We start from the raw sequence: 15,410 nt of genomic DNA, 5'->3' as shown, positions 1-15,410 counted from the left end.
AAAATGGGTTTTATGTCCATATAAAACATAACCAGCAACTACTGTATATAATAATAATATTTTACATATTGTGACAGAAGTGTGACATCTGTACCTGTATGGAGCTGATCATAGTACTGAGAGCAAATACTGTAGCGGAGTCTCTGAGAGTCGACTGACTATCAAATGTCCCCTGAGTGTCCATTAGTAAGACAGCAACCTGCAGATTAAATAAAAAAAGGTTAAAAAACTTTACCTAATAGATTATCTGGCATTGCATTTAACATCTGTACCTTATTGTTTAGGTGAGTTAATGAGGGGGCGGAGCCTGTTCTCAAAACGGCAAGACGCGTCTATGTGAAGCTCCTAGAGTTTGAAATAAATTTATTTAGTTAATTATAGCAAATATCCATTATTCTCCACTTTCATGAAGGATTTCTCAACTGAGAACTAACAGAAGCCAAGAGCGGATGATCTGACCGTGTTTCTGCCTATGCTCTTTGGGACAGCTATGCGTTCAGCTTCTCCAAAGGCCTTGTAGCCATTTTGCAACTCGATGTGACCTAGCACAGTAAGGATCTCAAGAGGCGAGTCCTGTGTGAGGAGCAAAGCATAGGTCTGGGGCTACCGCAAACTAACCACGCCCACCTCATATACTGGGATTAAGATATCCTGCATTAGGATAAAAACGGCTCATTTGGCTACCTACTAGATTCACTATCTCTGTGCGAACTCGAACATGGAGTCCACTACAATGCTTCTGACAGAGCTGGAAGATATCTTAGAGTTTCACCATAGAGCTCTACTACACACAAATCGCTCTACTCTTTCCGTACCATTAAACGACCAAGTGTCGCAGATGAAGACTTCAACTTCAATCCTTGTGAGGAGGTCAGTGATCTTTCTAGCTGTAAAAGCTCCTCCGATATACCCCAGCACAAAAATCCTCTACAGACCCTATCTGTTCCCAGCACGATGACGGCGATGCCACAGGATCCAGGCGATAGCTTCCCTCCTTATCGGTGTGTGACCAGAAATCCGAATGTGGGGACATGATTTGTAGTACTGCGGAGGGTGCCATCAATGGATCTTCTACTGGTAATGGCGATGAAGAGTGTTCCGGAGTAGAGATGAGTTATCTTGATTCCAATGTAAAATTTGTGTTTATTCCTACTGCGAGTAAAGGGACGACTACCGCTACAACTTCAGAACTCAGGATCTACTCTGGGACAGTAGGAAACTTAGTACAGCACTTTTGGGTTGTCCCTTTGTTTTGACGCTCCTTCAGCCTGTTCAATCTTTGCAGCAGCATGGGACACTGAGATTGCAGATGTCTGCCTGCAAGATTGGAATAGGGTAATGTGGTACTGCGTACTTAACTAAGCTTGCAGACATTGTCCTCACAAGAGGTCAAGCTGTGTGTCCTAGGCGCTGTGTGTCCTAGGCGCTCTGTGTTCTAGTGTCAGGGTTTTTTCCCTGCTTTGTTTGCCATGTGCTGCTGGCAGCCATTTTACTCACCTCTCTTGCTGACTCTGGTGCATAGTGTGTGATGCTGCTCATTTCCTGCATGCTCTTTTATGGCCAGACTGGTGAGCATCATCCTTGTGAGACAGGTTGCAGTCTCAGAATTGTGATGTCATCACTTATTATTTAAAGGGCCTCTGTTCAGTATGCTTTGCCCTTGCGTTGTCTCAGACCTGTTTGTGAGACTTCCAGTTCCTGTGTATTACCTGGCTGTCTGACGTCCCTCCTGGTTCCTGATCCCTGGCTTGTTCCTGACTCTGCTGTTCTCCTTGTTCCTGATTCCGGCTCGTCTGACTACTCGCTTTGGCTCCTGACTCGGCTCGTCTGACTACCAGCTATGGTTTTGACTCCTGGCTTGTTATTTGACTTGTGGACTTTTTATTATTTTTTGCTATTAATAAAGGTGTGATTATTTTTGCACTTCTCATCTCAGTCTGATTCCTGGCACCCTGACATTACGCAAGGGCCATTAATTCTGATGGTGCTAATAATCCACCTTTACCTACCATCTTTTCCAGGATGGATGAACAGGATCACCGCTTGGATCAATTTGCACTAGCCCTCCAAACCCTGCTGACTCGCACTGCACATTTGGACCAAAGTGTTCTGCAAGTTATGGCTGCTCCTGTTTCCGCTGCTGCACCTAGTCCTACCAGGAGCATGTCCGGTTCTGCACCTCTACCTCAGCGATATGGAGGTGATCCTATTCAGTGCAGAGGGTTTTTGAACCAGGTGGGCATTTACTTTGAGATGTTACCTCAGGCGTTTGCCTCTGACAGAGCTAAGGTGGGATTTCTCATCTCGTTACTCTCTGACACAGCTCTTGCCTGGGCTAATCCCTTGTGGGAGACTAATAAACCTGTGATTTCAAATTACCCTGAATTTGTGGCCTCCTTTCGAAGGGTATTTGATGTACCGGGTCGCTCCTCCTCTGCTGCTAAACGACTCATGTCCATTCAGCAAGGTACGATATCTGTTGCTCAGTATTCCATTGAGTTCCGTACGCTTGCCGCAGAGGTAGGTTGGAACAATGAAGCCCTTGTTGCCGCATTCTTTCATGGGCTCTCTGATGCGATTAAAGACGAAGTTGCTGCCAGAGATTTACCAGAGGATCTCGAGGCATTGGTGTCTTCTTTTATCCTAATTGACATCAGACTAAGTTAGAGGCCCTCTTTCAAGGAGCGCTTGCGGAAGCCTCCTGTTCCGTTGTCTCCTTCGTGTTAGTTCCCACCAATGCCTCCCTCTCCTCCCATGCCTCCTGGTCCCGAGTCACCAGGTACTGCTGAGCCGATGCAGTTGGGATTAATGCGTCTCTCCACGGCGGAGAGGGCCTTTAGGAGGAAGGGGGGGTCTGCCTTTATTGTGGGTTACAGGGCCACCTTTTGAAGTCTTGTCCTACACGGCCGGAAAGACGCTCACACCTAAGGTCATGTCAGGGGCAGACCTTGGGTGGTTTATCCACGTCCCCGGAACCGCTAAAGGAGAAACCTTTGGTCACGGTTGTCCTTTCCTGGGTGGACTCCTCCATAGTCACCCAGGCTCTTGTTGACTCCGGTGCTGTGGGCTATTTCATTGACAGTGCTTTTGTATCAAAGCACTCCATTCCTGTTTTACCTCGGTCCGTTCTCCTCGCTTGCTATTGAGGCCATTGAGGGCAGGCCCCTTCAGCCCGCACTCGTTACTCACGAGACTGCTCCATTATCCTTGGCTGTTGGGGCTCTCCATTTTGAAATCCTCCAGTTCCAGGTGATAAATTCTCCGCATTTTCCAGTTGTTCTGGGTTATCCCTGGCTCCAAAAGCACAATCCCAGTCTCAACTGGCGCAGGTCAGAAATTTTGTCGTGGTCTCCGCAATGTATTTCCACTTGTCTTCGGAAACCAGTTAAAGTCTTGTGCACTTCTTCGGTATCTCAATTGCCAGAGAAGTACAGAGAGTTCCTAGACATTTTTGACAAGGTGCGTGCCGGTACGTTGCCTCCTCACCGGTCTTACGGCCGTAGACCTGCAACCCGGAGCCTTTCCTCCTCGGGCCCGGGTTTACCCTCTGTCTGTTGCGGAGAATTGTGCTATGGAGGAGTATATTGCTGATGCTCTGTCGCGGGGGATAATCCGCAAATCCTGCTCTCCTGCAGGGGCTGGCTTCTTCTTTTTCAAGAAAAAGGGTGGCATCGATTATAGGGGTCTTAATCATCTTAATCGATTAAGAATGCTTAACCTATTCCACTCATTACGGAACTCTTTGACCGCCTCAAGGGAGCTACAGTGTTTTCTAAACTTGATTTGAGAGGAGCATACAACCTCGTTAGGATCAAGGAGGGCCACGAATGGAAAACAGCATTTAACACCAGGAGCGGGCATTATGAGTATCTTGTAATGCCCTTTGGCCTATGTAATGCTCCTGCTGTTTTCCAGGAATTTATTAATGATGTCCTATGAGATATGTTGCAACAGTGTGTTATGGTGTATTTAGACATCCTCATACACTCACCCACGCTTGAGGCTCATAGTCTTCCGAGACTACGTGAGAACGGCCTGTTTCGTAAACTCGAGAAATGTGAGTTCCATCAGACTTAAGTAACCTTCCTAGGTTATGTTATCTCCATTGCAGGGTTCTCCATGGATCCTGACAAGTTGTCTGCAGTTCTGCAGTGGCCTCGCCCAGTTGGTCTTCGGTCTATTCAACGTTTTTTGGGGTTCGCCAATTACTATAGAAAGTTTATTAAAAACTTTTCTTCCTTGGTCAAACCTATCACAGACATGACCCGTAAAGAGAATGATCCACTCCATTGGTCATCTACTGCCATTAAGGCCTTTGATAGTCTTAAGACTGCCTTTGCTGCCGCTCCAGTTCTGGCTCATCCTAACCCTGTCCAGCCTTTCGTTCTTGAGGTCAATGTGTCTGAGACTGGAGTAGGTGCCCTCTTGTCTCAACGTCCTAAGCGTGACGGTTCCTTGCATCCGTGCGGTTTCTTCTCTAAGAAATTGTCTCCAGCGGAGTGCAATTATGAAGTTGGCGACAGGGAATTACTGGCCATAATTTTGGCACTAAAGGAATGGAGGCATCTTCTCGAGGGTACTAGCGCGCCAGTGCTCATTCTTACTGACCACAAGAATTTAACTTATCTATCTGAAGCAAAACGTTTGTCGCCTCAAAAGGCCAGATGGGTGCTATTTTTGTCTCGGTTTAATTATGTGGTCTCCTACCTGCCTGGTAGTAAGAATGTTAGAGCTGATGCCCTCTCTCGACAATTTTCGCCTCTGTCAAAGGAGGAGTCTGTACCTACTCCTGTTATACCTCCTGACCATATTTTGGCTACCATACGTACTAATTTGACTTCTCCCTTGGGGGAGGAGATCCTGGCTGCACAAACCAATGCACCTCCTGAGAAACCTAGTGGTAAGTGTTTTGTTCCTGAGAATCTTCAAACTAAACTTTTGCACACTTACCACTATCCTAAAGCCGCAGGTCACCCAGGCAAGAACCAACTGATTTGGTCTGTCACTCGACAATTCTGGTGGCCAGGTCTTCGTTCTGATGTTGCTGCTTATGTTGCCTCCTGCTCAGTTTGTGCACAGAATAAGACTCCTCAACGTCTTCCTGTGGGTCTTCTTCAACCTATTGCTAATGGTGAGCTTCCTTGGACACATCTTTCCATGGACTTCATTGTCGAGCTCCCTGTTTCCAATGGCAATACTGTTATCTTTATGGTGGTTGACCGTTTTTCTAAAATGTCACATTGCATTCCCTTGATGAAGCTGCCTACCGCTCAGGAGCTTGCTTCAATTTTTGCCCGGGAGGTCTTCCGTTTACATGGGTTACCCAAGGAGATAGTGTCGGACCGGGGTAGCCAGTTTGTCTCCATATTTTGGCGTTCCTTTTGTGCTCAAATGGGGATCCAGCTTTCCTTCTCCTCCGCATATCACCCTCAATCCAATGGGGCTGCGGAACGATCTAATCAAGCTCTGGAACAGTTCCTCCGTTGCTATGTCTCAGATCACCACAATAATTGGTCTGAACTGTTACCTTGAGCAGAGTTTGCTCGTAATAGTGCTATTAATGCTTCCTCCAAGTTATCCCCGTTCATGGCGAATTATGGGTTTCAACCATCCTTGTTGCCCGATTCATTCATGTCTCAGGGTATTCCGGCTTTGGAGGAGCATCTCCGGCAACTCCGTTCCACATGGGTGCAGATTCAGGATTGCCTTCATCGTTCTATGCAGCCCCAAAAGTTCAAGGCTGATCGTAGGCGTCTGCCCGCACCTTCCTACCAGGTTGGTGAGAGAGCTTGGCTGTCCTCCCGCAACTTGAACCTTCATGTGCCTTCCAATGAATTGGCTCCCCGTTATGTTGGTCCTTTTCGAATACTCCGACGGGTTAATCCTGTGGCCTACGCTCTTGATCTTCCTCCTGCTATATGCATCTCCAATGTTTTTCATGTCTCCCTCTTGAAACCATTGGTTTGTAATCGGTTTACCACTGTGTTGCCTTGTCCCCGTCCTATCTTTGTTGACAACCATGAGGAGTGTGAGGTCAGCATCATTATTGACTCTCGTATGTCCAGGGACCGTGTACAGTATTTGGTTCACTGGAGGGGCTACGCTCCTCTGATGTTCATGCTCCCGCCCTCCTCCGTGCCTTCCATGCCCGTTTCCCCGAATAAGCCTTTTGTCCTCCCGCGGGGGAGGGGTCGTTGAGGGGAGGGTACTGTCAGGGTTTTCTCCCTGTTGTGTTTGCCATGTGCTGCTGGCAGCCATTTTACTCACCTCTCTTTCTGACTTGTGGGGGATGCTGCTCATTTCCTTTTATGGCCAGACTGGTGTGCATCATCCATGTGAGACAGGATGCAGTCTCAGAATTGTGATGTCATCACTTATTATTTAAAGGGCCTCTGTTCAGTATGCTTTGCCTTTGTGTTGTCTCAGACCTGTTTGTGAGAGTTCCTGTGTATTACCTGGCTGCCTGACGTCCTTCCTGGTTCCTGATCCCTGGCTTGTTCCTGACTCTGCTGTTTTCCTTGTTCCTGATTCCGGCTTGTCTGACTATTCGCTTTGGCTCTTGACTCGGCTCGTCTGATTTTGACTCCTGGCTTGTTATTTGACTTGTGGACTTTTTGCTATTAACAAAGGTGTGATTATTTTTGTACTTCTCGTCTCAGTCTGATTCCTGGCACCCTGACAGTAACCTCCCCTCTTGAGGATTCCAAACCCCTTTTGCTGTCAGAGACCCCCAGACAGCTCCCCAACCTTTAAGACTTGCATCTGTTGTGATCACAGTCCAGGAAGGACAAACAAAGGAGGCCCCTTTAACAATAAGGTTTAACCACTAAGTCAGAGAGAGTTGAGTGTTGGGATTTAAGTATATCAACTGTGATATCTGAGTATAATCCCTGCACCACTGGTGCAACATGCAAAGCTGTAGAGGTCTCATGAAAACGAGCAAAGGGGATTGCGTCTGATGCTGCAATCATAAAACCTAAAACTTCCATGCACATAGCCATTGAAGGGAATGATAGAGACTGAAGGTTTAGACAAGCTAAGACCAATTTCATTCGTCTCTTGTCTGTTAGAGAAAGAGTCATGGACACTGAATCTATCTGGAAACCTAAGAAGGTGACCTTTGTCTGAGGAATGAAGAAACTCTTTGATAAATTGATCCTCCAACCATATTTTCTGAAGAAACAACATATAGCATAAGAATATAGCAAATATGCAAATATGCCCTTCTAAGATAAGATTCAAGTTTTCTATCTAAAGGGTTTAAAAAGAAGTGCTGTCTTCTATAGGAATGGTAGTACCTTTGGCAAGAGTGAAAATAGCCCCAAGAACTTTAGGGACTGTTTCCCAAAGTTCCAAATTAGTAATAGGTAAAGGATACAATTTTTAAAACCTAGAAGGATTAAAAGAAGTACCAGGCTTAGACCATTCTTTAGCAATGAGATTAGAGATAGTGTCTGGAATAGGAAATACTTATCAGTAGTCTTAAATAGAGAATTTAAACAATTACTAGGTCTATCATCAGGAGTTTTATGCTCCTCAATCCCTAAAGTAAATAATACTTCCTTAAAAAGAGGACAAATATATTCAATTTTAAAAAAAAAAGATTTGTCAATCTCTGTCTCTGATGTAAGATCCTCCGAATCAGAGGAACCCCCATCAATAGAAGATACGTCAGTATGCTGTTGGTCAGTACAAAATTCACTAGATTTAAGAACATAATGTAAAACCCTTTAACATTTATTTGAAGGTGGAATAGCAGACATAGCATTCTCTATGGTGTAGCAATAAAATCTTTCATTGCTGCAGAAATGCCCTTTGCCTTAGACTGGAAATTATTAACAGTGATAGCATTTATACTCATAGAAAATATTAAAACAATAGCCACATAATTGAGCTAAAGAAATCAGATCAGCCTTTAACAAACACACTTATCTTTTGTAGAGATATGTTCAAGCAGCTTAGTTTCTATGGTAACTTCTGAGGCAGGTTCAGACATAGTTGCAAAAAAACTAAAACTAAATTTTTATAAATAGTTTGCAATTTTATATCTATGCTTCTATATATATCAGGCTTGAGAGAGTGGAAAACAATGCTAATATATAAAAAAAGAAGCATTGAAATAAGCAGAGATATAAGTGCTGCATATAGCTTTCTAACCAAAAAATAAAAAACAGTGGAGTTTTATCCCCAAACATGTCAAGACATGTAAAGACTTTTTTTTTTTTAACACATGCCCAGACATGCTAAGATAACATACAAAGATATGTTTCAAACTCAAACAAACCTGTTTGCAGCTATAATATATAAGGAGCACTAAACAACTGACTCAATGCATATATATATATAAATATATATATATATATATATATATATATATATATATAAATACATACATATATATATACATATATATACATATACACACATACAATATATAACAACTTTACTTAAAAAGTGCCTAATCCATAGCTGAGAGTGTCTTTGTTAAAAAAGATACATTTTCATACTTACCTTTAAGACACCCATCCACATATAGGAGACAGTCAAGCCAGTACTGAAACATATCAGCAGAGGTAATAGTACAAGAGTATATTGTCGATCTTTAAAGGGAGGCAGCAGATTAATCCCTGCGACTGATTTATAGAGAGCCTTATGAAAAGTTTTCCCATAGGAGAAAACATGGTATCATCAGGCAATACTCCCTTCACATCCCTCAAGACAAACACTGCACTTAGAGAGGAACTGGGCTTTAATATGCTTAGAATCGCCTTTCACTGAAGAAATTAAGCACATCATGCTTCACCACCTCCTAAGGAGGCAAAGTTTTTTAAACTAAGGTATGAGTGAGGTGGGAGGTGTATTTATAGGCATTTGAGGTTTGGAAAACTTTGCCCCCTCCTGGTAGGAATGTAAATCCCATACGTCACTAGCTCATGGACTCTTGCCACCTATATGAAAGAAAAACATATTATTGAACTCGCTCTTTGGTACACATACTTATTTGCTTCCTTAAAATTCTATGCTCTATCCGAATCATGAAATAAAAAAAACAGAATTTATGTTTACCTGATAAATTTCTTTCTCCAACGGTGTGTCCGGTCCACGGCGTCATCCTTACTTGTGGGATATTCTCTTCCCCAACAGGAAATGGCAAAGAGCCCAGCAAAGCTGGTCACATGATCCCTCCTAGGCTCCGCCTACCCCAGTCATTCGACCGACGTTAAGGAGGAATATTTGCATAGGAGAAACCATATGGTACCGTGGTGACTGTAGTTAAAGAAAATAAATTATCAGACCTGATTAAAAAACCAGGGCGGGCCGTGGACCGGACACACCGTTGGAGAAAGAAATTTATCAGGTAAACATAAATTCTGTTTTCTCCAACATAGGTGTGTCCGGTCCACGGCGTCATCCTTACTTGTGGGAACCAATACCAAAGCTTTAGGACACGGATGAAGGGAGGGAGCAAATCAGGTCACCTAAATGGAAGGCACCACGGCTTGCAAAACCTTTCTCCCAAAAATAGCCTCAGAAGAAGCAAAAGTATCAAACTTGTAAAATTTGGTAAAAGTGTGCAGTGAAGACCAAGTCGCTGCCCTACATATCTGATCAACAGAAGCCTCGTTCTTGAAGGCCCATGTGGAAGCCACAGCCCTAGTGGAATGAGCTATGATTCTTTCGGGAGGCTGCCGTCCGGCAGTCTCGTAAGCCAATCTGATGATGCTTTTAATCCAAAAAGAGAGAGAGGTAGAAGTTGCTTTTTGACCTCTCCTTTTACCTGAATAAACAACAAACAAGGAAGATGTTTGTCTAAAATCCTTTGTAGCATCTAAATAGAATTTTAGAGCGCGAACAACATCCAAATTGTGCAACAAACGTTCCTTCTTTGAAACTGGTTTCGGACACAGAGAAGGTACGATAATCTCCTGGTTAATGTTTTTGTTAGAAACAACTTTTGGAAGAAAACCAGGTTTAGTACGTAAAACCACCTTATCTGCATGGAACACCAGATAAGGAGGAGAACACTGCAGAGCAGATAATTCTGAGACTCTTCTAGCAGAAGAAATCGCAACTAAAAACAAAACTTTCCAAGATAATAACTTAATATCAACGGAATGTAAGGGTTCAAACGGAACCCCCTGAAGAACTGAAAGAACTAAATTGAGACTCCAAGGAGGAGTCAAAGGTTTGTAAACAGGCTTGATTCTAACCAGAGCCTGAACAAAGGCTTGAACATCTGGCACAGCTGCCAGCTTTTTGTGAAGTAATACCGACAAGGCAGAAATCTGTCCCTTCAGGGAACTAGCAGATAATCCTTTTTCCAATCCTTCTTGAAGGAAGGATAGAATCCTAGGAATCTTAACCTTGTCCCAAGGGAATCCTTTAGATTCACACCAACAGATATATTTTTTCCAAATTTTGTGGTAAATCTTTCTAGTTACAGGCTTTCTGGCCTGAACAAGAGTATCGATAACAGAATCTGAGAATCCTCGCTTCGATAAAATCAAGCGTTCAATCTCCAAGCAGTCAGCTGGAGTGAAACCAGATTCGGATGTTCGAACGGACCCTGAACAAGAAGGTCTCGTCTCAAAGGTAGCTTCCAAGGTGGAGCCGATGACATATTCACCAGATCTGCATACCAAGTCCTGCGTGGCCACGCAGGAGCTATCAAGATCACCGACGCCCTCTCCTGATTGATCCTGGCTACCAGCCTGGGGATGAGAGGAAATGGCGGGAACACATAAGCTAGTTTGAAGGTCCAAGGTGCTACTAGTGCATCTACTAGAGCCGCCTTGGGATCCCTGGATCTGGCCCCGTAGCAAGGAACTTTGAAGTTCTGACGAGAGGCCATCAGATCCATGTCTGGAATGCCCCACAGGTGAGTGACTTGGGCAAAGATTTCCGGATGGAGTTCCCACTCCCCCGGATGCAATGTCTGACGACTCAGAAAATCCGCTTCCCAATTTTCCACTCCTGGGATGTGGATAGCAGACAGGTGGCAGGAGTGAGACTCCGCCCATAGAATGATTTTGGTCACTTCTTCCATCGCTAGGGAACTCCTTGTTCCCCCCTGATGGTTGATGTACGCAACAGTTGTCATGTTGTCTGATTGAAACCGTATGAACTTGGTCCTCGCTAGCCGAGGCCAGGCCTTGAGAGCATTGAATATCGCTCTCAGTTCCAGAATATTTATCGGTAGAAGAGATTCTTCCCGAGACCAAAGACCCTGAGCTTTCAGGGATCCCCAGACCGCGCCCCAGCCCATCAGACTGGCGTCGGTCGTGACAATGACCCACTCTGGTCTGCGGAACGTCATCCCTTGAGACAGATTGTCCAGGGACAGCCACCAACGGAGTGAGTCTCTGGTCCTCTGATTTACTTGTATCTTCGGAGACAAGTCTGTATAGTCCCCATTCCACTGACTGAGCATGCACAGTTGTAATGGTCTTAGATGAATGCGCGCAAAAGGAACTATGTCCATCGCCGCTACCATCAACCCGATCACTTCCATGCACTGAGCAATGGAAGGAAGAGGAACGGAATGAAGTATCCGACAAGAGTCTAGAAGTTTTGTTTTTCTGGCCTCTGTTAGAAAGATCCTCATTTCTAAAGAGTCTATAATTGTTCCCAAGAAGGGAACCCTTGTTGACGGGGATAGGGAACTCTTTTCCACGTTCACTTTCCAGCCGTGAGATCTGAGAAAGGCCAGGACAATGTCCGTGTGAGCCTTTGCTTGAGGAAGGGACGACGCTTGAATCAGAATGTCGTCCAGGTAAGGTACTACTGCAATGCCCCTTGGTCTTAGCACCGCTAGAAGGGAGCCTAGTACCTTTGTGAAAATCCTTGGAGCAGTGGCTAATCCGAAAGGAAGCGCCACGAACTGGTAATGTTTGTCCAGGAATGCAAACCTTAGGAACCGATGATGTTCCTTGTGGATAGGAATATGTAGATACGCATCCTTTAAATCCACCGTGGTCATGAATTGACCCTCCTGGATGGAAGGAAGAATAGTTCGAATGGTTTCCATCTTGAAAGATGGAACCTTGAGAAACTTGTTTAAGATCTTGAGATCTAAGATTGGTCTGAACGTTCCCTCTTTTTTGGGAACTATGAACAGATTGGAGTAGAACCCCATCCCTTGTTCTCTTAGTGGAACAGGATGAATCACTCCCATTTTTAACAGGTCTTCTACACAATGTAAGAACGCCTGTCTTTTTATGTGGTCTGAAGACAACTGAGACCTGTGGAACCTCCCCCTTGGGGGAAGTCCCTTGAATTCCAGAAGATAACCCTGGGAAACTATTTCTAGCGCCCAAGGATCCAGAACATCTCTTGCCCAAGCCTGAGCGAAGAGAGAGAGTCTGCCCCCCACCAGATCCGGTCCCGGATCGGGGGCCAATATTTCATGCTGTCTTGGTAGCAGTGGCAGGCTTCTTGGCCTGCTTTCCCTTGTTCCAGCCTTGCATTGGTCTCCAAGCTGGCTTGGCTTGAGAAGTATTACCCTCTTGCTTAGAGGACGTAGCACTTTGGGCTGGTCCGTTTTTACGAAAGGGACGAAAATTGGGTCTATTTTTCGCCTTGAAAGGCCGATCCTGAGGAAGGGCGTGGCCCTTACCCCCAGTGATATCCGAGATAATCTCTTTCAAGTCAGGGCCAAACAGCGTTTTCCCCTTGAAAGGAATGTTTAGTAGCTTGTTCTTGGAAGACGCGTCAGCCGACCAAGATTTCAACCAAAGCGCTCTGCGCGCCACAATAGCAAACCCAGAATTCTTAGCCGCTAACCTAGCCAATTGCAAAGTGGCGTCTAGGGTGAAAGAATTAGCCAATTTGAGAGCATTGATTCTGTCCATAATCTCCTCATAAGGAGGAGAATCACTATCGAGCGCCTTTATCAGTTCATCAAACCAGAAACATGCGGCTGTAGTGACAGGGACAATGCATGAAATTGGTTGTAGAAGGTAACCCTGCTGAACAAACATCTTTTTAAGCAAACCTTCTAATTTTTTATCCATAGGATCTTTAAAAGCACAACTATCCTCTATGGGTATAGTGGTGCGTTTGTTTAAAGTAGAAACCGCTCCCTCGACCTTGGGGACTGTCTGCCATAAGTCCTTTCTGGGGTCGACCATAGGAAACAATTTTTTAAATATGGGGGGAGGGACGAAAGGAATACCGGGCCTTTCCCATTCTTTATTAACAATGTCCGCCACCCGCTTGGGTATAGGAAAAGCTTCTGGGAGCTCCGGCACCTCTAGGAACTTGTCCATTTTACATAGTTTCTCTGGGATGACCAACTTTTCACAATCATCCAGAGTGGATAATACCTCCTTCAGCAGAATGCGGAGATGTTCCAACTTAAATTTAAATGCAATTACATCAGGTTCAGCCTGTTGAGAAATGTTCCCTGAATCAGTAATTTCTCCCTCAGACAAAACCTCCCTGGCCCCCTCAGATTGGGTTAGGGGCCCTTCAGAGATATTAATATCAGCGTCGTCATGCTCTTCAGTAACTAAAACAGAGCAGCCACGCTTACGCTGACAAGGGTTTATTTTGGCTAAAATGTTTTTGACAGAATTATCCATTACAGCCGTTAATTGTTGCATAGTAAGCATTATTGGCGCGCTAGATGTACTAGGGGCCTCCTGAGTGGGCAAGACTCGTGTAGACGAAGGAGGGAATGATGCAGTACCATGCTTACTCCCCTCACTTGAGGAATCATCTTGGGCATCATTGTCATTATCACATAAATCACATTTATTTAAATGAACAGGAATTCTGGCTTCCCCACATTCAGAACACAGTCTATCTGGTAGTTCAGACATGTTAAACAGGCATAAACTTGATAATAAAGTACAAAAAACGTTTTAAAATAAAACCGTTACTGTCACTTTAAATTTTAAACTGAACACACTTTATTACTGCAATTGCGAAAAAACATGAAGGAATTGTACAAAATTCACCAAATTTTCACCACAGTGTCTTAAAGCCTTAAAAGTATTGCACACCAAATTTGGAAGCTTTAACCCTTAAAATAACGGAACCGGAGCCGTTTTAACACTTTAACCCCTTTACAGTCCCTGGTATCTGCTTTGCTGAGACCCAACCAAGCCCAAAGGGGAATACGATACCAAATGACGCCTTCAGAAAGTCTTTTCTAAGTATCAGAGCTCCTCTCACATGCGACTGCATGCCATGCCTCTCAAAAACAAGTGCGCCACACCGGCGCGAAAATGAGACTCTGCTTATGCTTTGGGAAAGCCCCAGAGAAATAAGGTGTCTAATACAGTGCCTGCCGATATTATAATATCAATAAACCCAGATAAAATGATTCCTCAAAGCTAAATATGTTTTAAAACTGAATCGATTTAGCCCAGAAAAGTCTACAATCTTAATAAGCCCTTGTGAAGCCCTTATTTACCATCGTAATAAACATGGCTTACCGGATCCCATAGGGAAAAATGACAGCTTCCAGCATTACATCGTCTTGTTAGAATGTGTCATACCTCAAGCAGCAAGAGACTGCACACTGTTCCCCCAACTGAAGTTAATTGCTCTCAACAGTCCTGTGTGGAACAGCCATGGATTTTAGATACGGTGCTAAAATCATTTTCCTCATACAAACAGAAATCTTCATCTCTTTTCTGTTTCTGAGTAAATAGTACATACCAGCACTATTTTAAAATAACAAACTCTTGATTGAATAATAAAAACTACAGTTAAACACTAAAAAAACTCTAAGCCATCTCCGTGGAGATGTTGCCTGTACAACGGCAAAGAGAATGACTGGGGTAGGCGGAGCCTAGGAGGGATCATGTGACCAGCTTTGCTGGGCTCTTTGCCATTTCCTGTTGGGGAAGAGAATATCCCACAAGTAAGGATGACGCCGTGGACCGGACACACCTATGTTGGAGAAATTGGGTTCAGTATTCCTTTAAAAAACCTCTGCAATGTCTCAAGTGGCCATTTCATTGTGTTTAACATAGGTGCAAGCTTAAAGACTGCTTGGCAATAGCCGTGAAAAAGTGTGTCAAAAAAGCCTTATCAAGTGCCTAGAGGTGTCGAATTCAAAAAGTAATTGAAAAGTGATCAGAAAAAGTATTGTTATCGCTGAGAGGTTTTCAGTTCCATAGGCTAAATAGGGCTTTTTTTATTAACCAAAAACTAATTTGCAAGTGCGAGAATCGGCCAAAATCCCACTGCTGTGATCATACCAAATTTAAAAGTAGCCTTTTTGACCCAAAAAAACATTTATGCTTACCAGATAAATTCCTTTCCTTCCTGGCAGGGAGAGTCAACGACTTCATTCCTTACTGTTGGGAAATACAACACCTGGCCACCAGGAGGAGCCAAAGACACCCCAGCCAAAGCTTAAATATCCCTCCCTCTTCCCCTATCCCCCAGTCATTCTG

The 15,410-nt window shown here is 44.3% G+C and overlaps 1 protein-coding gene across 1 annotated transcript in view; it reads right to left on the bottom strand.

Annotated features, from left to right (window-relative positions):
• The window catches only part of ATL1 (atlastin GTPase 1), a 343,474-nt gene that overhangs the window by 251,110 nt on the left and 76,954 nt on the right, over positions 1 to 15,410 (bottom strand). Inside the window, exon 4 of the mRNA XM_053697651.1 lies at positions 95 to 199. Within this exon, the coding sequence (XP_053553626.1) occupies positions 95 to 199 (105 nt within the window). The remainder of the gene's footprint in view (positions 1 to 94; positions 200 to 15,410) is intronic.

Source organism: Bombina bombina, chromosome 1 (genome assembly GCF_027579735.1).
Source record: "Bombina bombina isolate aBomBom1 chromosome 1, aBomBom1.pri, whole genome shotgun sequence".
Taxonomy (NCBI): domain Eukaryota; kingdom Metazoa; phylum Chordata; class Amphibia; order Anura; family Bombinatoridae; genus Bombina; species Bombina bombina.
Note: the sequence above shows the minus strand (reverse complement) of the source record. Positions and strands in the feature narration are given on the sequence as shown.